The sequence below is a fragment of the Hyaloscypha bicolor genome (assembly GCF_002865645.1).
Source record: "Hyaloscypha bicolor E unplaced genomic scaffold K444scaffold_118, whole genome shotgun sequence".
NCBI classification, from domain to species: Eukaryota; Fungi; Ascomycota; class Leotiomycetes; order Helotiales; family Hyaloscyphaceae; genus Hyaloscypha; species Hyaloscypha bicolor.
In genome coordinates this window covers 356,733-381,128 of record NW_020194620.1, presented here as the reverse complement: position 1 = coordinate 381,128, position 24,396 = coordinate 356,733, and the positions used below count along the sequence as shown (strand labels likewise).

Sequence of the window (24,396 nt, the reverse complement as noted above, 5' to 3'; positions counted from 1 at the left end):
TTACCAGGTCACAGGATAATAGGACTACTGAATGATATTCCATCTAAGCCCCGGGCTATACAATTGTGAGTGATTTTCTACAACCCATCGCACAGAGATATGCACCCTTTAGCGGAAGCTTCAAAACCCTCTTTTGATGCCCTTTAGGTGCTTGCTGAGTTGCGGAGGGCGTGTGTAGGGTGAACCCTTGGTTATTTTTGCACTTTCAATGTTGTCTTTACACCTTCTGATCTTATCTCGTTTTAGAACAATGCGCACCTTCCCCCAATTCTGCTTCACTCGCCCATAACCAGGTCCTAAAGACCTGGAAAGGTCCGACACAAGATCGACAAGCTCATCGATATCCTCTTTGACCAGTTCCAAAGCCTGTCTAATCCATTGCTCGTGTTCGTCCGAATCCAACGTAGCTTCATGTTGATGTCGGATGGTGTCTAAGCCTTTCACGAGAAGCTGCAGCTCTCGCGAGATACGTTGAACATTGGCTGGTGCATCTTCGATGGCATCCCAAAACTCCGCAGCTTTCCTTAAAGCATCGCCCAGTTGAATGGCAAGCGTTGCAATACTGATTATACTTGCTGCCGCACCAACAGCTTCCATTTTGACCGTTTGGCGAAGAGAAAGTCTACAAAGGCAGTCTCGCCTTTATTACCTTGGAATCCCTCCAGGTTTAGCGAGGGAAAAGCGTTTATATTTTTAAATGTTGGCGACAAAATTAACACAGGTTTGTGGCGTCTTCGAGTAAGATAGTCGGCTCCGCAAGCGTTCGAGTCCGAGACGGAACCTCCGCAATTGACAGTAATGATTAGTGTGTAAGGGGTTTGATGGTGTGATCGGGAGATAGGCTGCGCAGCGTAAGATATGTGTAGTGTGCCACGTGGGCGGCCTCAGCCACATTGCTTTCCTGCCGGGAAACGCCAAACCAGTAGCGGCAAGGTATGCTGCTATGATATCGGAATGAGGCTTCGAAAGCCTTTGCGAGAGGCTTCGCAAGAGTTTGCCTATTGCTTCGAGCATGGACTTAAGAAATTATTTGAAATGCTGATTCGAGGTTATTATTGAGGGGAGTATGGCGGGTGTCACATGATCAATTAATGATTTTCTTGTAATCCGATATTTTATTACTACGCTGTTATTAATGCCGAGGATCGTTTTCCAATTTTTCCAACCGGATTTATATAGGCTCTGGTCGGCCTTTATCCTCTCCTTTCCCTCTATTTTCTTTATTAGTACAAGTAAACAGTCGAGCCCATTGGCGGGATCGACTGATGCCAATCACGTGGGTACACGACTAATCCACCCTGTCAAAAAGAACTGGGGTTCTGGCTGTTTCTAAAGTGTCTTATAAAACTAGCTTATTTATTGAAAACTACGTCCCTTGGTCTGGTATGACCTTACAAGTAACTAGCACAGCAGGAGCAGAGGTAGGTGGAAGGCTAGGTTGAATTGATTAAGGAGAAAAAGAAGGAGATAAAAAAGGGGCTTACGGCCTTATATCCTCACTCCCTCACTCGTGCCCCATACTGGTCGTATGGTCCTCGCTCACGCTCCACTCCCTCCACGTGACCTGTCTTCTCAAAACTATTTATATATACATATAATTAAAGCAAAATCAATCACATACGACCATAGACTGAGGAGAAATGGGCATCCCGTCCGCTCTGCCATACACAAGCCTCAGATCGGCAGATTAGTAGTTGGGTGGGTGACCACCAGCGAATACCTGCTGTTGTGTGTTTTTGCCTTTTTGTTTGACACTCTCGTTTTTTTATGTTTCTATGCGGAACAGCCCCTGTCGTCGGATGCAGCCCCTTGAAGTTACCGCTAGCTGCGCCAATGGAAACCCCTGCAACCGAACGCGGAACTCATGTCGGCATGCCTCCCGACGCTTCTTTTGCCTTTCCCCAACTACCGCTAAGAAGTTGTTCCCACCTGAACGGTCGAATTAGCCTGACTTAACCTGTTATACAGAATGGTACTCCTATTGCAACCACTTGTCAACAATATATCGGGGTTAGTGCTCAGGGGGTGATGGCTCGCTAAGAAAGTGGGTGAAGAGCTAAGATTCAATCTTGGGAAGGAGCAAAATGTATAATTCGTTCCAGAAGAATGGGGATGAAATTGCTAGGAAAGTTCTATGAGCAACAACAAGGACAGATTTTAAATCGTTAATAGATTTCTCTTCCTCTAACTTGCAGATATGGAGTAGAAAGAAAGCCCTCATCTTCACTGCATATGATCGAGTAAGGGCCTGTTTCGCACGGCCGCACGCTTTTGATTACTGGTAATCACGACAGCCAAATGCTGGCTTTCGTTTACTCGATAATTAAAGCTAATACTTGACAAATTAAAAGTGTTTGGCAAGAAACAAATACTCAATAATTACTGTAATCACCGAGGTTTTAGCTTTATCTCTGCAACCGTATTTAGCCCACTAAGCCTCTATTTTTTAGTTGGTCTGCGACGACTCAACACCTCCTCGCGGTACAGACTGGAAACCTATAGCTTTCCGAGGATAAGCTATAGGGCTAAGATTGAGTCAAACGATGCTCCTTGAACGGTACAATTCGACTGCATTATCCCGAATCGACTGCGATATGACTTGATCTCGAGATCTTTCTTCGATACCCTCCCGCTCGCATACCGGGCGCTCCCTCGACAATACCTCTCGATCTCTTACCGGAGTCCTCTCTTTTCAGCTGAGATAGCCTGCTAGCCTTGGCGATACCGAGCAGTAGTAGTCGGTACACCTCTCAGAATAGATCAGTATCTTACGGATATACCTTGCCGCTTTATATATCTGTATAATATCCCCCTTTACGGAGATCTTCTTATAGTTCAGGGCCTTTTAGAAGGTACCAAATTATGCTATAGCTTATATCCTTAAGCCGGTAAATACCTCTCGAAAGGGAGGCAGTTCTAATTCTTTGAATCGGGGGGATATACCCGGACAAATCTCTATATTTACGAGTAGTAACTGAAATATACAAGGCTTAGGGTTATTACGGATAGTAATATAGAGTATAAATAGAAATTCGTTATAGATGGCATATTTGAGAGTAACTTAAGAGAGTACTCTATATTTAATAGAGTATCCCTGGATATGGGCAAGGGAAGAGCCTCTCGAAGGAGGAGAGCGGCCAGAATGGGTTCGATTCCCTAGTTAGGTAGCCACCTGGCCAGATATAGTATATAAGAGATGGAGTGGCCGGGGTCCTCCTTTCTTGGACATTATCCCACCTATAAAGCACTATTAGTAGGACCGCTTTTATATATATTACAGCCTGAGGCGCATGTAACTCTCCTCTCTTTAGCCTGAAAAACGTATGAGCTAGTAAGGAATCAAAAACAAGAACTTGCCATCTATTTTTTAGTTTCGCTAATCCCGTACTTCTCCTTTCCTAATAATTAGCGATTACTCCCTATAATTATAGTATTTTAAAGCCTAGATTTATTTATTATTAAATAGAAAAGTAATTAATAAAATAATTATATCTTATATTACTTATTATTAAATAAATTAATATAAGATATACTGTTACTAGAATCGCAAAATATAAAGCTTTAGAAAGAATTTATGCCCTAGAAAGGTTTATAAAGGTAGCAAAACCTAGTATTCAAATACTTAGCATCTATAGAACTGCCTATAATAAGTGGTTCTGCGGATGCTAAGATTAGTATAGGAGCGATTACTGGTTCATAGAGATATGCGAAATACTTATTTTTGTAATAAACAGAAGCTGGTGTTCGAATACTGACAAATACCTGCATTCAAGAGTTGCGAAACAGGGCCTAAATAGTTTCATAACAATATGATTTCTTTGCCAACCAATAGAGGAAATCTCAACCCCCCACCCACCCGCTTAGTCATCCGTTCCCCAGCCTGCTCCCTTTGGCACACCGCAACTTCTAACAGCAGTAGCACTTATGAATTAAGTGGCTTTTGGAAGCGCGGAGGTTGAGTGGTAAAAGAAAGGCCTTTCTCTCACCAATTATTCGGTTGGGTCGGGCCTGACACGACAGCTCGGTCAATCGAGCTCCAATGGCGGCGCGATGGCAGCGCGATGGCTTCCAGGAGTGATAATGTTCCAGGATTAGGATCGATTCTTATTCGCCGTCTTCTGCTCCTGCACGTCTGCCAGTGGTCGATCCTACCATTCCTGGTTTTCCTGCACAGTTTGAGGCTGGCTCACGGCGTGTCCCGGTCGGGCGTGGCGTGCTCTGGAATTTGGCGAGCTGCACCGGGTGCACTTCCTTGCTTATTGGTCCAAGAAGCGACTAAACTAGTTGCACTTGACTGACTTGTTTGGCCTCGGATTCAGCTTTCCCTTCTTCTTCACAAGAATGTGCTCCTAATTTCAGGACCGCATTATTCTCTATTGACCGCCTCTTCTTCCGCTCTTACCTTCCGACTCAACATGGCCGACGGCTGCACTTCTACAGTGCTCGGAAAGAGGAAACCAGCCGGCGCTTTGCCTTGGGAGCATGTCAAACCAGACGTTTTCAGTATCTACATTCTTGAAGGCCAGACGCTGAACGTCACCATGACCGAGATTGAGGCAATCTATGGCTTAATAGCAAAGTTCGTTGAAGAATATAACATATGAATCATGGCTAATACGAGTTATAGGGAGAGAAGATGGAAAGAGAAGCTAAAACAATGGGATTTCGTGAAGAACATCACAACCCGGGATTGGCAATGGATGCGTTCAAAATGGAGGGAACGTAAACATGCAGACATAAAGACAGTATTCTATTGTCGACACATTGAAGTGACGCCTGCGATGTTTGAAGTTGAGAAAAGGGGGAATGGAACGGTGGCGCTTAATGGTAGTGAGTGATTCATGCTCAATTCTGGCTCTCACTAACGATGAGTCCAAGGCAAGCCTTCTTACATTTCATACTACCCGTCGAGTCCCGTGGAAGGGGTAATAGATCCTCTACCGTATCTTGGTGCTTATCTGGACCCCGGCAGGCACCCCCACTCGGTCTGCTCGCTGGATACGGACACAGAAAACGATCTGGCTTCTAGCACCAATTTCTTAGAAGCTGTAGACTCTGACGATGTCAATAAATGGATATCCGATCAACACTGGCCTTTGACCCATCGCAGTTGGCTTCACCAACTTAGTGATTGGGAGGACGCCATTACCAGTCATCGCAAGGCCATCCTCGAAGATATTTCGGACTTCGAAGAGATATTGGGCCAAAGTATTTCACAAGACAATTGTTTTCAAGACTTTCAGTCCCAAGAGCAGAGCCATTCGCCAGACCTTTTCGGTATTGGCGCTCATCTTCCAATTGTCTATCTCCCCGGTGACCAGATCGAGCAAAAGAATAGTACTTCGAAGAGCTACTCGCTCGCTCATTTGTTACCTCTGGAGGTGACACTTGCAGAATATCAGTACAAACATGGAGAAACTGGCACTCCAACCTTGAAGCAGCATTTTGAAATCGCCAAAGAACTTGAGGGGCTCGGATATCACCAGAATGCAGAGCACCACTGCCGCAAAATCATAGAACAACACTGGCAGACTGATGTTGAAACACTTCTCGGCATGGTACTCGCCAAGGTCGGTCGCATTGAGGAATCAATGGGTATGCTTAGCCGCGCTCTGACGAGCTTCATTCTCCAGTTCGACACCAATTCTCTTGATGGCAATGGTCGACTTTTCAACCAAATTGAACTTCTTTTCACTGAATTGGTTCTGCTGATGGAGCCAGACCACACAAGCTTGTCTGTATGTTTGTGTCGTTTGATGGCCACTCTCAGCAGCACAAGCTCTGATGCTGGTGTCACTATGGCTCAAATATATCCTCGGCTTTTTATTCATGGCTTCTCTCTTGCATACGAATACTCGCTTCTCGGACTCATTGGGTCGGCAGCCTGGATGTACCAGGTCCTACTTCGGTATTGCACTGAGTCCCTCGATATTGTTCATCACGCCATGGAAAAGGCTACAGCTCATCAGAAATATGGGGTTCTTTTGAGAGAGCAAGGAAATTGGCGATCAAGTGCCAATCAGCTACTCAAGGCCTGCAAATCAGCAAAGCATTCAGTAACATTTGACCGCGGCCTCTGCAGGACGTTGGAGAGCGATTACCTTGGGCTTCTTCCGCACCTGGAAAAGCTCTTAGCAGATGAACTCAGAGAGTGTTTGGATCTCATACGACCACAAATATCCCTCCCCATGAGGAACAGCTCCGAGCTTGTTGGGTGTTCGCACGTAGACCAGTGGCTCGATTCCGACCCGCCTATAAGCGCAACTAACTTCCGTCGCTCCCCACTCTCACAACTTGAACAATTCATGAACCCTCCCAAAATGAACGAAGCGGTATACCCGAGCAAAGAACTCACAGTCCTTACCTCATCGGCGAGCATGAGTGGGAGTGGAAGCCACGACAGGGTCAAGACTTGGCCGGATAGCATTTGGGACGAGTATGCTAACATTCTCGCCATATGTGATGGGATCTCTACATTGTCTACAACTTCATAACTTATTATAATTATCACTTAAACACCTCAAACTGTTTCAACACTTCGATTCCTCTCCTTTAAGTATTACAAAAAGCAATACAAAGCTTATTCGGATAACTCACTCTTAATATTAGCTTTATATTCTTTAATAGTAAGTTTTTTCTATATTTAGACTAAAGCTATTAGAATTTTTAAAGATATTACCTTTTATTTAAATAAAAATCCCGATTTGCTATACTATATAATTAATTCTTTAATATTAGCTTAGTTATAAAGGCATATAAACCTTTTATTAACCTATACTTCTTATATTTGAATATTTTAATTTATATTAACTTTATACTTATATTTAGACTTGTTTATATATTAGAAATATTATTTTTATAAGTGGTTTTTAATAATTCTAGTAATCTTTTTTATTATAAAGTCTTTTACTTTTTTATTTTAATTTAATTATTTTTTGAAACTAGAAATACTAATTAAATATAAGAAAGTTACATATTAGATTTATAGCTTTATTAAAGTATTATTTAAGCTACTTATAATATAATATAAGCTTAAGGAATTAATTACTAAAAAAGCTTTATAATATAAAATATTTAAATATTATAATTTAGCTTTTAATTTAGTTACTTAACTAGTATTATTTATATTTATTACTTTTTATTATTTTTACTTATTTTTAAATTATATAATTATATATATAATATAGCTATATTATTATAGAAATATATATAAAATATTAAGTCTTTTATAAGCTAATATATTATAAGATATATATATTTGTATTTTTATAACTTTTATATTTTAGTTCTAAATATAATATTTATAATAATAATATTAAAATTAAATTTCTAATAAGCTTTATAATTTATATAAAAGCCCTTAAATCTATTTATAAAAATATAATACTTTTTATAAATAAATTATATAATATAAGCTTTTAGGATTAATTATATATAATAAAGTATTATTTTTATAAATAAGCTTTATTAAAGCTATTTAACTAGTTTTTATATTATTATTAATATTTATTATAAGCTTTTTAAGCCTTAATTTTTTTATTTTTTTAAAAAAAAGTTATTAAAAATCTTCTATTAAAGCTCTCTTTTATTTATTATTTTTATAACTAGTTTTTTTATAGCTTTATTTATTATAATTAAAATTCTTTCTTTAAAAAGCCTTTTTAAAGCCTTTTATTATTATTTTAATATATATATTTTTTTATAGCTTTTTTGAATTTTATTCTTTATTTATATTATAATTAATAATAGTTTTATTAATTTCTAGTAATAATATTAAAGAAATAAAATACTTGTTTTAAGCTTTAATACTTTTAGGAAATATTAATATTTTAAAGATTTTAAAAGGCCTTTTTTATATTTTTAATTTTATATTCTGAAATATTTAATTTTATAATTATTATAATAATAATACTTTTTTTTTAATAGCTTATAATTAATAAAACCTGAATTTTAATATTAAACTATTATATATTTAAAGAAATATATAAAGCTTTTAAGATTTTTATTACCTTTTAGTTATTTTGAGAAATAATATATATTATAAAACTATTTAAAATATATAAACTTATAATTATAATACTTATATTAACATTTATTATTTTTATAAAATTATTAAAAAGCTTTAAAGTCTTAAAATTACTTTCTCTTTTTAAAAAAAAATATTTATAAAATCTAGTTTTATAATACTTTTTATTTTAAGCCAATTTTTTATAAGCTTTACTTAATTAAAAGCTTATATATTTAAATATTTTAAAGCTTATAAATGAGCCTTATAAGCTTAGTAATTTGAAGCTTCTTTATATTAAAGTTTTTTTAATAAATATAAATATATAATATAAAGTATAAAAGTAATATTTAGTATTTATAATTTATTAAACTAGTTTAATAAAGCTAAGATTATATATAATATAAATCAAGTAAATAATACTAAATTAATTACTATTTTATAATAGTAAATAGCTTATATATATAGTTCTAAGTTACTTAAATTATATATATTAAATACTTAAATTAGAGAGCCTTATATTTATACTAGTTAAATTATTTCACTTTATAAGATATATTATATTATACTAGCTAAACTAATTCAATCTTACAGGGCATAATATACTAGGTAATAAGCCTATAGCTTAAGCCTCATTAGAGTACAGCCCTATAGGTTTCAGCCCTAATTTCAATACATCCCTGCGTGCCGAAAATTCTGGAATTATGCCACACTTATACGTGTATGCTTCGCTCTCCCTTGAGCTGCCCCGCAATCCTTCCTATTCCCCATCTTCATCACCGCAGTAAATGACGAGCGACCACGCTAGTGAAGCAATTGCGAAGGTCTTTTTACGATAGTATGGACCATCTGAAAATACAGTAGGATTCGAAATCAGCTTCACACCAACTTTCTTTGATTTTAATGTTTGCCCCACATTTTCCGGGTACCAGCTGTATTATCGCTAACTGGCGATTAGACCATGCACTCGCTAACTTCCCCTGCCCATCATATAACTATCACGAGCTTACTCTCACACCATTCTGGCCATAAAAGTCTGGCAGTTAACGGGCTGTAGACTATGGCGATCCCGGTCCTCAAATAAGCTCCTCTATCCGAAGGACGTAATGTATAACCCCAATAAGGGACACTATTTTTGCCGTAACCAAGAAGCAAGACTCTGGTGCCTTCGTTGAAGAGGCTTTCATCCTGCATTCTGCCATCCGCGATATATCTAAAAGAACTAACTTCGCACCCTCTTATGGCATCCCCTCTGCCTAACTTTCCTTTTAAAGAAAGCCAGCCATAGGATACAGCCGAAAATGGTGCTTGATCAGAGACTAAACTAACACCGAAGTCTATTACCTCTGCAGCCTCCGTTTCCATCCTGAACATCTCAACTGCATAGTGGTATGTAGCCCAAGACCATCCGGGTGATTGATAGCCTGTCACCACATTGTTGCAATTATAGGTCAATGATTGATTTTTGTCCAGGTTTGATCCGAATTTTGCTTCGGCTGTCCAGAGAAGATGTCCGAGAAGACATTTCTGCCATAGGCCTGCTACGTATTTGTCATTCCAAACAATCTGCAGCTCGGAAGCGATTCCTGCCAAAGCCGGCAAACGATCTTCTGAAGCGGTGATATTTCGTTTGCTATATGTCTTGATGATGGTCCTCCAAATTTCGTCTTGATTCTGATAATTTTTGGATTTGGGCGAGGCCTCTCTCTCGAAAATAGATAGAGGCAAGTACAAAGTTGAAGGTAACGGGTAAGCCAGAGGCGATGTTAAGGAAATCCAATCGTTTAAATTCTCCGTCAGACAACGCCAGATGACCTCGTTTGAACCATAATACAGAATTCGAGGGGAAAGAAGGAATTCTTGGAAGGTCCAGGCACGGCAGTCCAATGGTTCAGGAGGTCTTTTGAATGTTTTCCGATCTTGGAGCCAGATAGTGCCTGACTGCTTTTCCGAGATATACAAAGGTAAAGAACAAGCAGATGGTAGTGACCGCGGCTTGAGGAAGCCTTCTTTAACATCAGTCGCATTTCCTGCTGCAACAGTCACAGCTGCGTTTTTATAGATTTCGCCCATCAATGCTATCTCCTTGATCTTATCTGGGCCGGAATCCTGTATGATACACAGTGCATCAACCCAGAGATATCGAATCCCAAGGCTACGAGTAACTGCAACTGCGTCCCTAACAGTTTGTGGAAGTTCTGCAAAAGAAATTGCGGCTGTCCTTGCGCCGATGTTGTCTAATGTTGTGATCGTTGGTTGTTGGCCACCCCAACAGTAACTTAAGGCAACATAAGACCCATATTCTTGATGTTTGGGGACATGAAGTTTGAGCGTAGTAGATAGCTCTTCGTAGCCGACATCTATCACTCGACTGGGAAGTGCAGAGGCGTTAGCTTTCCTACACTTATTATGCTCAGCATTACATTTTTTTTAGCTGTGCTCGAATTTTCTTTGTGGAGTTATAGCTGGCAACATCTAGATCTATATCGATTTCTTTAAGACAATTGGATGACGGATTTCCTGGGGTGAAGTTTAGTCTTGGTGAAAGTGTGTGGCCATCATCATATACCTTTAGAAGTATAGGCATGAAATTCGAAACTCGTTGCTAGGGTAGCCTTCCTGTCTTGTATCCTGAAGACCAACTTTGATATTCCAAATATAGGTTGCCTATCAGTCGTCCTTCCATCGGAACTTTCGGCGTAGAATCGGAGGGTGCGTCGGTTTTTGAATGATATCCGTGAGTTGTATATACGGAAGCAACATAAACGGCAGAGAGGACAGCCGAGATCAGCAGAGCTTCGTAGTTCACTCATACTGTAATGCCGATATCCAAGATCCGAGCTAAGAGCCCACATTCCTGCAGAGGTCGAAGTCATTGACGAGCACTTGAGACAGACCGCACCCGGTGTTGTCAGATAATGTGGATCATCCATATCTTGAAAAAAGGAGCAAGTTTTAAAGCGACTGATAAGAAATGGTCTAGAACCATTGGTGTAGACAATTTTTGACATGACATATACTCTATAGGATGCCGTTTATGAAGAGGATTAGGCAGCAACCCACTTTTGACACGTGACACAAAGAGGAGGCAAGTTAGCGAGTGCAGTGTCACATCGCTAGCTGGCTGGTCTACGGAAAGCCGTAAGGATCAATTGACCAAGCGAACGTACGACTCATGACTTATGACTTACGACTCGGCACGTGTCACCCCACCAAAAATCGCAAATGCCCATATATTATATATTATGCCCCTTCCTACTATACTTCTATTATTAGTTGAAATATTTATTCTCTCTCTTTAATTTTGATTTATATATATATATAAGGCTAGGAGAGGGGGAGTGAGGGGGTGAGAAGGGTAAGCAAGCTAGTGAAAAAGTGAAAAGTGAAAAGTGAAAAGCGCTCATTGAAACGTGAGCTTCGAGGCACGTGCATTGCAAGAAAAAAGAAGCCCTATAATTATAGGCTGCTTATTGCTAAATTTTAGGCCCACAATCGCTAAATTATAGGGGTACTAAAGATTTAGCGATATAAATTTTTGGTCAAATTCCCTCGCTTTGCCCCTATCCCCCTTTCCCCCCATGTCTCCCCTCTCTTATCCTTATACTTAGAGAGAGAGAGAGAGAGAGAGAGAGAAGAGTTAAAGAGAGTAAATATTTGAAGTAGTAATAGAGGCACAGGGAGAGGGCGTAGTATATGGGCGTGATATGTGGGTGTTTGCGATTTTGGTGGGGTGGCACGTGCCGAGTGGTAAGTCGAAAACCGAAAGTTGAACAGCTCGCTTGGTCACTTGATCCTTATGGCTTTCCGTAGGCAGCCACAGGAGCCCCGCGATATGCACGCTAAAAATTGATGATCAGTGTCAGCTCGCGATTTTGATGTCTCTGTTCCCTTTAGAGGCCTTGACCAGCAATTTCAATGCCCGGCGAAGCTGGCCATGGACCCTCTCAGTGTAACGGCGAGTGTCATAGCTGTGCTGCAAGCTGCGAATACAATCGTCTCCGTTTGTTGCGACTTTCGCGCTGCAATCAACACCCAACCATGGGCGCTATCTCGCATCATCAGCTCTACCAATGAGCTACGGCTGATCCTCAATCGTCTTGAGCAAATAGCCAATGAGTCTGAGTTGAACTTCGACGAAACAAACATTTCGCGGGTAACCGCCCTGGAAGTTCTTTGCCAGGAGGGAGGAGCAGTTCAAAATTGTTTGGAGGAGCTGAAAACGCTCGAGAAGAGATTAGTTCCTGGAGGCTGGGCAGGAAAAGACGGGAGTAAGAGAAGGGCAGTGATTCAAAGTATTGGATGGCAATTAAAGGGGAAAGAGGCGGAAGAAATGCTCCAGCGGCTAGAGAGATGCAAGAGCACTTTGAACCTGGCTCTCACGATGGATCAAGCTGCTATCATCAAGAACTTGAACCAGACGCTGACGAATGTTGATGAGAACACCAGGTCTCTGTTCAAGCAATTTCAGGACATATCATTAGACGACAGGAAGCGCAGCATCCTTCAGTGGCTATCTCCAATTGATCCCTCTTTACATCATAAAGAGGCTTTAATGGTCCGCCAAGCGGGCACAAACGACTGGTTCTTATCATGCGAGGAGTTTGAGCATTGGATAGGGATTGAGAAGTCCTTCTTGTGGCTGAGTGGCTTCCCGGGATCCGGTAAAACGATTTTGATGTCGACGTTGATCGACTATTTGCAGCAACACACTCATGACAAAGTTCCTACCCTACTCGCCTACTTCTATTGTGATTTCAGAAGCCCGGAGACAAGCGATCCTCTCAATATTGCGGGCTCTCTTCTTGCTCAGATATGCTTCAAGTTGGGTTCCTTTCCAGCCTCCCTCGAGGCTGCCTTCAATAGATGCAACCTGAGTCAATCACCTTACGGCAAGCGGATAAACGTGAGTACAATCACCGATGTCTTCGTCGAGATAGCAAGTCAGCATCGGGTGACGATACTTGTCGATGGGTTGGATGAGTGTCAGAAACGCCAAGATATTTTAGTCTTTTTCCGCCAGCTGGGCACTCAGGGAAAGTTTATCAAGATACTTGTCAGCAGTCGAGATGAAGCCGATATCCGGGAAGCTCTGTCAGATGTCCCGAGAATGCGTTTGGAGGCTTCTTCAGCGTGTCTGGATCGTGACATTGACAATTATATCTCCCACCGGTTAGACAATGATCGAGAGTTTAAGTGGCTGAAGCCATCATTCCAACAGGTCATTCGAGAGCGTCTAGGCACGAAGTCAAAGGGGATGTAAGGCACCTCGCCAAACCTCTAAAACAGGAGCGCTGATATTAACAGGTTTCGCTGGGCCCAATGCCAACTTGATTCGATTTCGAAATTGAAAACCATGAAAGACATTAGACAGGCGCTAAACTGCCTTCCTAGGAGCCTCCAAGAAACATACGAGAAGATCCTAGAGAAAGTTGACCCTGGGTGTGTCGACGTCGTCAGACAAACACTACAGTGGCTAGTCTGCGATGTCTCAACCTTCACTCTTGCAGAACTCTATGAGTCCTTAGCAATCGAGCAAGGCATGGACCGCATTGACGAGGAAGCTCAACTTAGCAGTCCAATGGATATATACGACATGTGCGGCAGTCTCATTGCATTTACCGCGGAAGGCGAAGTCATCCTCGCGCATTTGTCAGTCAAGGACTACCTCCTATCGGACTCAATCAAACACGGCAAAGCCTGTGCATTTTCCCTGTCAGCCCCAGAAGCCAACGCAGAAAACGCCTTCAGGTGTTTGACATACCTCTCATTCGCAGCATTTCGGACCGGCCCCGCTCGGTCAGTAGACGATTTCGAAGTTCGTCTTCTAAATCATCCATTCTTGGAACATGCATCAAAATACTGGCCCTCATATGCCAAAAACGCCGGCTCATCATGCGATGAACTAAAAGCTCATGTTCTGGAATTCTTCACCCCACCTTGCCGGCCTCAATTCATGAGCTGGCTGCAAGTCATCTGCTCAGAGGTGATTACCCCCCGCCAAGACCTTAAAAGAATTGGGATCGAGAGAATGTTTGGTTACAACTACTACCCCAAGCACGCAACGCCACTTTACTACGCAGCATCATTCGGTATCGAACACGTTGTCAAAGCTCTACTCGAGCAAGGTGCAGAAGTCGACGCCACAGGTGGCCTTCTGGGAGCAACGGCTTTCCATGCAGCTGCTCTACGAGGACATATGAAGGTCATGGATATCCTGTTTCAAAATGGCGCGGATCCGAATAAGATGGATTTCGTCAAGATCACGCCACTCAAATCGGCTGCGCTTGTGGGTAATGTTGAAGTTATCAAGTACTTGCTTGAGCATGGCGCGGATCCGGATATCATGGATAATCGGAATATGACTGCGTATGACTGGGTTTGTATGTTAGGGCATGAGGAAGCAAGGAAAGTGCTGGAAACCGTGACGGTGGGAGAAAGTTCGGACTCTTCGGACGGTGACCGTGCGAAGCGGTCGAAACCAAGCACAGCTTGGGTAACAACTGGAGCTGCGTTGCTCCCGGGCCAACGTGGGAGTTCCTCACTTCAAGGCAGTAAGCCAGGCATCGTGGAAGTTACTAAAACTTGGTCGTCGTCGGCTCACAGAGATAGCGATGTACAGTGAGAAAATATTGTACAAGGGACGGGTGGAGTGCTGGGGCTTTCCTTGGAGTTGTTGGCGTGGTTTCGTGATGAGAATCTCGAGTACTTGGGCAATAAATAGATCATTTACTTTTCCACATTGAAAGCATTTAATCATACAATGAGATGTAAAATGCAACTTTCGTTGACTTATTCTCCATTTATTCTCTCTCGCCCCACTAGAAGAAGCTGGAAAGGCGTTGTTTGAACTGCACGAATCGGTCATTCCTTTCGTCTTGGTAATGCGACAAGCTCTAAACTTGTATTATGTAGATTTGCCTGTTCTAAACACACAATGCCGGGTAAAAGAACACAAAGTCAGGTGGTCTGACTAAAGGGGGAAATTGAAGACGAAGATGGAAGTATCATTGTCCGTGCAGTGACAGAAACACTAGTCCAACATTCCTGCAACTTGTGAAAGGGTTACTCTTGACAAGGCTCTGGTAATCGTCAAACAACCAGATCCTTTGCAAGCAGACAAGAATGCAGAAACGCTCGGAATAATATTGAGCTTCAACCGTCCGCTCTCGTGTCGGTATTTTATGATCTGCGCTTCTATTATCAGATTAGAGGCCACGAATTAACGAGCAATAACAGCAATGCGTACAACGCAGGGAATCTTGCAATTGCCATCAATATCAATCTCAATCTCACAACAATGAGATCATTTAACTACGGTTCTCGCTCCAACTTCGCACTAGGGTATATCCCACATCTTATCTAACGCCTAACGCCATGGTCCAAAACAAGATGCTGACTCAGGTACCATGAATTCACAGCCGTTTTCCGACAACCGGGATATGTGCAGGGTACTTTCAGGTCCCCATCCACCTCTGGGTGCTTCTCTTCAAAGTGATCAATCAATGCCTTGTTGTTGGTGCCAAATGTTGCCAGGCACAGATAGCATTGTATGTTGGTCGGATGATCCCTCCTCAGGTGCTCAAGCAGCGCTTCTCCATCGGCGAGTATCTTGCCGCAGTTCACTCGGTTGCAAATTATCTCCGGCATGTAGATGTGTCGCAAACGGTAGAGGGGAAGCTCGAAGGCAGTTGTTTCGCTGTGATGGAGGGAATATGGTGGCAGATGATCGAACACGGAGCAGATTTCGAAAGCGCTGGGAGAAATAGTCAGTGACTGTGCTGACACCATTGATTGGGAAGAAACAACACACGAAGAGGCACCAGCTCAGAGCTTCCAACAGTTGAATGACAACGTAACCGCGCGCCAGCTTTCCTCAGGTCCTCTAATAAGGACAGCTGTGAGGCACTCTCAAAATTCCATAGAAGGCTTCCCTCCGAACGCGTCTTTGGCATTAGACGGTCTGACACTCTCCTTCATATCGAGCAGCTTTGTTGCGGAAGGACTATGAAGGGATGAATGGCAGAAGCCATAAGAGGAGTAAAATGAGGTTTGTGTGGCGTGGCACAGAACGACGGGAGTCGTCCTACGTCTGGAGAACGTATCGATAGGTACGGCCGCAACAAGTGCAGACCTATGGGGAATTTTGGAAGTCGTGAAGTTACACGCGAAGTCTCGGTGGGGTAATTTCTGCCTCAGGTTTCCATCGCTTGAAGTAAGGTTACTCGTTACAACTCCAACTTTCTTTCAACCTCCTCTCATTCCAACCTCTACCGTTATCACTCCAAGCCGGAGGGGCATGGTTTCCCATGTGATATAGAATGTGCTCATTTCAGCTGAATATATTCTCGTCGGTGCTTCTAAATGCCGAGTCTCAATCGTTGTCAGCTGCTGGTCAAGCTGCCTCTGCAACGTGCCGAAGCACTGCACAGTGTTTTTTATTAATTTTCAACACCACATCCACACCCTTTGCCACTAGTACCACTCGACCGGCAGAACAGTGCCTACGCCTAGGTCTTCGGAAGCCTTCCATACATCCCTATCTCCCAGCCACGTTCGATTCGAATGAGGAAGGTGAATCGCTCACACGAACTCTTCGGAACGCTGTATCTCCTCTCGTCAGCCTGACCAAAACCCAAGGCTTGCTCAGTGACGAATTATGAACAACCATCAAACCGTTATGTGGGGAAGCTTGTGTATTTACATTACCCCCTCCCTCTCCGCCTGAACTTCTTTCACTGCGGCTAAACTTGAAAATCTGGAGAACCCGACGGCTCGCCGGGATTTTGAAACAGCAAAGCTGGGGTAAGATCCCAAGAAGATGGGACTAGTCGCCGCGAAAGCTTCATTGACCAATCACACAATTCGGCAGTTAATATAATCGAACAGAAACATCGGGAGAAGTTGGGCTGAGGGCCAAGAACGTGTCGGGCGTTATGAGAAAGGCGGCGTTGCCGAAGATATTGACCTCCCATTGGGATGTGAAGGTCATAAAGTTGGACGAGATATATATTGCATGCTAACCATTAGACATTTTTCTGTCATTACATAGCCTAAAATGCCGCAGACTCAAGGTAGCTTTAAAGCTCGAACGCCGTGTCACCTCTTTTCATCCCCCTTTCAACCAGATGACGGCGAGCTATCCGAAGTCTTGATAATATAAGTATACAGCGCTTTCCTTCTATGAGACCTGCTCTTGTCTTCCCCAGTGCCGCCCAGATCTTTTGCAAATCTTTTACAATAAGACACTTCCGCGCCCATTTCCCTGCATATATCTGATCAGCTTTGATCATATTTTCTTTTCTAGCTTTCGTTGGGTTAATCAGCACGGCGGCTGCCCACGGGAAAGCAACCTCACTGATCATATACGGCGTATTGTGAGTATCGTATTGTCTCACCGCAGATTGTCAACTAATACTTCTAGTTACAACGGCTACAATCCCAGCTACCAGTGCCCCAATCCCCAACCTATCACTGTAGGATGGACAACCCCGACGTCTTAGACTATGGATTTATTGCTCCGGCAGCATACGCCAACGCAGACATTATCTGCCATAGAAAAGCCACCAATGCCCTACTCGCAGCGCCAGTGAGAGCAGGAGCAAAGATTGAAATCCTCTGGAACACTTAGCCCACATCCCACAAAGGACCCATCACAGACTACCTAGCAAACTGCAACGGACCCTGCATAGCAGCCGACAAAACCAAACTCCAATGGTTTGAGATCGACCAGCTGGCGCTCTTGGACCCTAAGCCGGCATACGGCACCTGGCCCAAGGATTTCATGATCGCAAGCAACCTCACCTGGATTATGGAAATTCCCCACCATCGCTCTAGGAAACTACGTCCTCCGCCACGAAATCATAGCTCTCCATGCAGCATCTCAGGCGAACGGAGAGCAGAACTACCCCTTCTGCTTCAACCTTGCGATTTCGTGCAACGGCACAGTTAAGCCGGCCGGTGTTCTTGCCACCTGTTTCTACAAAGCTACAGACCCGGGCGTGCTCTACAATCTTGATGTTGCCCCTCCGGTTCCTCCTTATACGATTCCTGGCCCGCCGGTTTATAGCGGGTCGGTGACGGTTTCGCAGACCAAGATGCCGAAAGCGACGGCTACCTGGGCCGGTGTGAGGGCGCTTAATTCGCGTTCGGCCCAAGTAACTGGGGCAAAGTTCAGACGATGAAATGGAGGAGATGTGGCGGCGGGATCAATGCAATGGTCGAAGGCTCAAAGTTCAAAGAATCCCATGTATTGAAAATACTAAGCTGGGGAACAAAGAAGGGAGGAATGCCTCGACCTTTTAGTATTGCCTCGCCCAAGCATTCCGGCTTGGCTTCGTTTTGCACCTGTTTCCGATACCCTGTTCCCGGCAGATCATGCCGTTACGCCAGCCGTCACAGCAGAGGAGGTTCATGTATATATTGCGGTTTGCATTTATTATAAGAATGGGAATCAATTGGGACAATAATCCTTTTCCACAGAGTATCCAAATGAGTTACTGAGGCCATTAGCGATACTGAGGCCAGTAAGGAGCTAGTCGACAAAACTCGAAACCGAAAATCAAATATCAAACTTAAATGCTCAATTACTCTTTGGTTTAGATAGAAAAATAAAATAAAATAAGAAGATTTAAAGAGTAAAGAGAGAGAGAGAGAGAGAGAGGAAGCAGCGAGGGACTAGGGGAGCTTATGGCGTCTGTGACGGCTGGTGTCACATGGGTGCTACGGGTTGGTTTTAGCTAAGGTTCCAAGCTATGGTTCAAACCAAGCTCGCTTCAAACCAAGCTCGGCGTTTCAGTAGTCTTGGCCATACCTACTTATCCACTGCCACACCTCACTTCACTCCTTCTCTCCTTAGCTTTAGATTCTGTAGGACATTGGAATCATAGATCTTTGAGCATCGTTCTATTGCTTTGTTCCTGCCGTCACAGCGTCTCGCTTAATTTTGCAAGTACCCCTTAACCCTTTCCTCTGACATTTGCGCTCTCCTTAATTATAACTTTAATACCTTTTCTTCCTAGTTATTAAGCTTCTCACTAGTTTTCTTCTCGTTTTTATTAAGTTTAAATATAATCCTTTAATGCCTATGGCACGAGTTTAAGGTGAGAGAGGCTCGTGTACCTTCTCTCGCGCCTCTTAAAAAGTGCCTTAATGTAAGGCACGTAATAGCAGGGTAATGCACAAGTAGTCAAGGTAAGTAAGCTGCAGAGTGACGCTTGCAAGTATAACTGATTCCAAGAATTGATTCCAATAAAAGACTAATTAATGCCCCTTTCCAAAGCTAGGAGCGTCTCCCTATATATTCCCTAGTGCTTAGCCAAGTCTACAAAGCACTTTACTTAATTAGGAAACACGATCCTATGCGATCCGTATAATTCCGATTGCAAGCTTTACCTAAAATAGGAAACTAGATCTATAATATCTGATACCTGTCTATACGCCATTACGTATACCTATTATATTAATTCCCTCTCTGGGCCCTTGTCCCTAAGAGGCCTGAGAAAACTGTAAATAGTTTTATAAATAATTTCCTAAAACTTTCCCGGCCGCTAGTTCTCCCCAAAGACTTCCCATAATTACCCTATTATTATACCAGATAATGGAATTAAGGATATAGTTTACTAATCCTGCCCGGTTAACTTGCAAATTACCTCTAGTAATTTCCCCTTATAAAGATAGTATAGGTATAGTATATACTATTAAATATAAAGCTTTTCTAGTCTTCTAATTAGTTTATAAATTCTAACTTAGCCTTTATTTATAAATAAATTATTACTTTATAGGCCCAAAAGCTTAAAAAAGTTAATTTAATTTTCTAGTTTATTTATAAATTCCTTTTTTAGAATTTTCTAGATATTTCTGGTATAGAGCCAGTTCCGAATTTATAATTACTATTTAGGGAAAAAATATTATAAAAAGGCCTCTTTTTTCTTACTAACTAATCTTTCTTTTCTCTAACTATAATACTATATCTAGCTTCTTCTTATCTCTTGCCTTCTTTTTTTAAGCCTTTTTTAAGCTTCTTTAAGCTCTTTTAAGCTTCTTTAAGCTCTTTTAAGCTTCTTTAAGCTCTTTTAAGCTTCTTTAAGCTTTATTTAAGTTTTCTTCTAATTCCCTCTTTTATTTCTTTATTTATTAAAATAAATATTTCTCTTAATACTTATTAGCCTATTACTACCTATTTGGCTAATATTTCTATATTCTTAATTTGCCTTTACTATTTTTAATATTCCAAGAATATTACTAAGTTTTCTAATCTTATTTATATTAAAAGTAATAATTACTTAATATATAATTACTATTACTCTAAGAATAAGAAATATAATTCTATAAATTATAAATTTCTTCTTTTATTTCTTATTCTAATACTATCTAAAATTTCTTAAATATATATAATATAATTAAATTACTTTTTTTAAGCTATTAATATATATAAGTATTTTCTCTAATCTTTATCTAAAAAAAAAAAGGCTATTATTACTTTTCTTTTATACTAAACTATATATATTTCTTATATTAAAGCTATTATTTAAAACTAATAAATTTCTCTAATAATTCAAGAAATAAGTTAAGTAATTCTTACTAGCTTAGTATAAATATAAAGTACTCTTAATAGTATAATTAATATTCTTTAGTATTAAATAAGCTTATTTCTTTCTTATTTCTTATTAATAGCTAATAGTTTTATAAGCTAATTTATTATTTATTTTTCGAGAGAATTCTAATAAGAATAATAATAAGAATAGTAGAAAATAGTTATAAAAATAAGGTATTTATAAGATATAGAAATTAGAATTTTTAAAGTTCTTAATAATTTTTATATAGCTTTTCTAAGAATAAATATATGGTTTTTAATAGTTTCCTAATAAAAGTATTTATTTTTTATATTTCTATTTAGCTAATAGTATTATAATATTACTTTTTTCCAAATGTTCTTATAATTCTTAAGCTATATTCTCTAGATTACTTAATAGTTCCTATATATTATTTACTAGTAAATAGCTCTTCTAATAAATAAGATATTTCTGTCGGTTTACTAGTAATATATAGTACTATTACATATTCGTGAAATGCTATTTATATATAATTAGTAAAGTTATTATTATTTAGAAGTAAGAATTATAGTATTATGGTATTAATATGTAATTCCTAAATCTGCTAAGCCTAAAGGGGTCTAGTCTACTAGTCGAGTTACTAATAGGACGCAAGGTCACATGACTATATTCCGTATCCTATATCCCGTTACCCATATCTCATTACTCATATCCCGTATCCCGTATCCCGTAACTATATATGTGACTTCTAAAGAAATAGCTATACTAATACTAGAAACTCTCTAAAAAACACGAAAAATAGTATCTTCCTCTAATTATATACAAATTCCCTAATCCGGCCTAGTACCAGATTCCCAAATATTCTATATATCTATATTACTTCTAAGGGTTTTGGTTATATACCAAAGGCTGCGGCCTTTTATATGTAACTTCTATTCCTATAATATTCTCTTATCTTATATATCTATTTTCTGCCTTATCCGTACTCGACCTATTCCTCTATATCTAATTATATGGTATTCGTATTAATTAGGCGCTTGAGGGCATTTATTAGCTTCGATTTCGTTATGAAATCGGTAGGATTCAATTCTCCCTTAATTCATTTAACTTCTATAATCTCTTGTTATTTATATACCTGGCAGAGGTATATTATATTAATTATTAGATACTTTTTACAAATAGTTTCTAATTTAATAAGGTATTTATATAATAACTTTGAATCCGTATAGACTACTAGTAATAATTCTATTTCTAGTACTTTATTAATTATAGATTTGACTAAAGCATTTATATTAAAACTATAAGCCATACTATAGAGTTCCGAAGCTAGGATACTTCTAGTAACTCTCTTATATTTAGTAGAGAACTAGTGAATAATATTAGTATATCTAGTTCCGTTTACTAAAACTAGAATATATCTGATTTAAGAGAAGAGATCTCTATTATTTATAAATAAAGTATTCGTAAAAATAATTAAGTATAAGGATTTCTTTACTAGCTTTATAAATCTCAGTCCTCTAGCGGCATTCTTAATTTGCTATTAAATATACTTATTAAGTGCCTTTATATTAGTTTCTAAGGATTTAATAGCTTAAGTAGTAATTAATAGGTTATATAAAGCTTCTAGTTAATAGACTAATATAATATATACTTCTCTAGTATATTAGGTAATATATTAGTCCTTAATAGAGAGATCTTAACAAATAGTACTCTTACTACTTATAGTAGTAGTATTCTTTATAGAAATGATTCGGAGGTTTTTATACTAGTATTCCTATATAAAAGTAATTCTAGTAGTATTTATATAAATAATACTTCTATTAAACTTGAGATTATAATTAATAGTAAGGTATTTATACTTCTTAGTCAAGAACTTAGTCTTATAGAGCTTTAGTTACTTTCCTTTTATAAAATTATTAGTTCTAATAAATAGAGTATTATTAGTTTAAAGGCCGATAATTCCGAAGAGTTATTTGCTATAGAGGAGGCAAGAGTTATAAGTTAACTATTTTATAAAAAGCTCGTTAATATAATAAGAATAGTAAGTCTTAAACTAGTAGTTCCCGGCTTCCGATATACTATATAGTACTTTTATAACCTTTAGAACCGAATTATTATTTAGATTTAACTCTCTAGTAAGCTCTCGAAATAAGTTAATATAAAAATTACGGTTAAGTAAAGTTATTAATTAGATATAAGCTTATGAAATATTATATAAATATAATTCTATAGTATTTATTATATAGTAATAATACTAAGAATAATTCTCTAGCTAATATATTAAATAGTAGGTAATTATATTAATACTATATATTTCTTACTATTATTATAAGCTTAGATAACTAGTCTCGACTTCTTAAACTCTCTCTCTATATCCTTATTCTTGACCTTATTAATAAATCGGGAGTTAAAGATATATATCTCCTTTAATACCTGAGATCTGAAAGTAATCTTAAATATACCCTTTTCTAAGAGACTAGTAACTTTAACTTAACGGGAGTCCTTATATAAGTTATTATTCTATAGAAATACTATAATATCCGGGTTTTTATAAGGGCATTCTCTACTATACTTTAGTAGAATAGCAGGAATGGCAGGAGGAATTATATCTATATTACCTTTAGTATTATTATAGAGTTTAGAAACAGATTTAAGTTTAGAGCTATTAGTAATAACCTTAATATTCCCTATATAAAAGGGCTTTATAGAAGTTAAATAGAAGGTAGTATTACTATATAATAGAGCTAGTATATAGTTCTCTCTATTAATGGCTACTAGCTTATATAGTCTATTCTAATTACTAGATTAACCGGTATTTCCTTTATATTATATGAGAATATCCGAATTTAAAAGAAGTTTATAAATATTAGTAGTACTAGAACTATTTTAGGTATTTAGGATATTTATAATTTGGTATTTAGCTTAAAGCTTCTGAATTTCTATTATTGCCTTTTTAAGTATTACTAATTACTATAATATAGTTAGTAATAAGGTATTATATTTAGTTATTTGAGGTAAAGTACTATAAACTAAAAGGATTAGAATAATATTATTAGGTCTAGCAGAATTATTAATAGCCTTAAAAGCTATTTAGAGTATAGTATCCTTATTAATTCTATTAATTTCGGCTATAATAATAAGGTAAGTATATTAAATCAGGCCATAATAGTATTCTATAATTCTAACGGAATTATAAGCTTTTATAGGAATGATTTTGACTTTAGTTCCTATAGTATTTATAAGCTAAATAAACTTCTTACTAGTAAACTACTTTCTGGTATCTGCTATAATCTAATTAGGAGGGCCTAAATAAATATTAATCTAATACTACTTTAGGGTATCCCAAATATATAATATACTAATATTTAGAAGCTATTAGCCGGCTTAATATTAAGTGCCTTCATTAATAATATAGAGTATAGGCTTACCGGAAATATAGAAAATATTAATAATAATAGAATAGTTAAAGCTAATATTATTTCTTAGGTTAAACTTGAATTATTCTAGTAATTATTCGAATTTCTAGTATTACTTATAGTACTTTATAAGGTACTTAAGGGCTTCTATATTAATATTATAGCCTGCTTATTCTAGTATATTTCGGAGCTTACTAATAGATAAATAATATAGTATAGCAGGCTATACTCGTTAAAAATTATATTATTTTAGTAGTTTTAAGATTTAGGTCATATAATAAAGGCCACGGCCTTTTATATATAACTTGCGGAAATTATATAAGAAAGCTAGTTTTTCTATAAACTTAGAAAATAATTCTTTATAAGTATTTAATTAATTAAGCTTTTATATATTATATATTATTTATACTTTACTATTTAT

At 38.8% G+C, this 24,396-nt stretch overlaps 6 protein-coding genes across 6 annotated transcripts; 3 read left to right on the top strand and 3 right to left on the bottom strand.

Moving 5' to 3' along the window:
* Nucleotides 1–48: 48 nt before the first annotated feature.
* K444DRAFT_615983 (uncharacterized protein) lies at nt 49–781 on the bottom strand. The gene has a single exon (XM_024880833.1). The coding sequence runs from the start codon at nt 595–597 to the stop codon at nt 121–123; it is 477 nt and encodes a 158-aa protein (XP_024733094.1). The 5' UTR covers nt 598–781; the 3' UTR covers nt 49–120.
* A 3,634-nt stretch (nt 782–4,415) lies between these two features.
* On the top strand, nt 4,416–6,517 carry K444DRAFT_665849 (uncharacterized protein; the record flags this gene model as incomplete). Its single annotated transcript, XM_024887130.1, has 3 exons — nt 4,416–4,579; nt 4,628–4,830; nt 4,879–6,517. 3 exons carry the CDS (start codon nt 4,416–4,418, stop codon nt 6,492–6,494), a joined length of 1,983 nt encoding a protein of 660 aa, XP_024733093.1. The 3' UTR covers nt 6,495–6,517.
* Nucleotides 6,518–8,992: 2,475 nt separating this feature from the next.
* On the bottom strand, nt 8,993–10,860 carry K444DRAFT_632613 (HET-domain-containing protein; the record flags this gene model as incomplete). Its single annotated transcript, XM_024883495.1, has 3 exons — nt 8,993–10,376; nt 10,429–10,525; nt 10,575–10,860. 3 exons carry the CDS (start codon nt 10,858–10,860, stop codon nt 8,993–8,995), a joined length of 1,767 nt encoding a protein of 588 aa, XP_024733092.1.
* Nucleotides 10,861–11,868: 1,008 nt separating this feature from the next.
* Nucleotides 11,869–14,775, top strand: K444DRAFT_665847 (uncharacterized protein). Its single transcript, XM_024887129.1, has 2 exons — nt 11,869–13,264; nt 13,313–14,775. The coding sequence occupies exons 1-2, from the start codon at nt 11,943–11,945 to the stop codon at nt 14,628–14,630; spliced, it is 2,640 nt and encodes an 879-aa protein (XP_024733091.1). The 5' UTR covers nt 11,869–11,942; the 3' UTR covers nt 14,631–14,775.
* Nucleotides 14,776–15,063: 288 nt separating this feature from the next.
* K444DRAFT_615980 (uncharacterized protein) lies at nt 15,064–16,132 on the bottom strand. The gene is made up of 2 exons (XM_024880832.1): nt 15,819–16,132; nt 15,064–15,761 (listed from the first exon to the last, which is right to left on the bottom strand). Exon 2 carries the CDS (start codon nt 15,653–15,655, stop codon nt 15,368–15,370), a length of 288 nt encoding a protein of 95 aa, XP_024733090.1. The 5' UTR covers nt 15,656–15,761; nt 15,819–16,132; the 3' UTR covers nt 15,064–15,367.
* Nucleotides 16,133–16,277: 145 nt separating this feature from the next.
* K444DRAFT_615979 (uncharacterized protein) lies at nt 16,278–17,104 on the top strand. Its single transcript, XM_024880831.1, has one exon. The coding sequence runs from the start codon at nt 16,327–16,329 to the stop codon at nt 16,666–16,668; it is 342 nt and encodes a 113-aa protein (XP_024733089.1). The 5' UTR covers nt 16,278–16,326; the 3' UTR covers nt 16,669–17,104.
* Nucleotides 17,105–24,396: the final 7,292 nt, after the last annotated feature.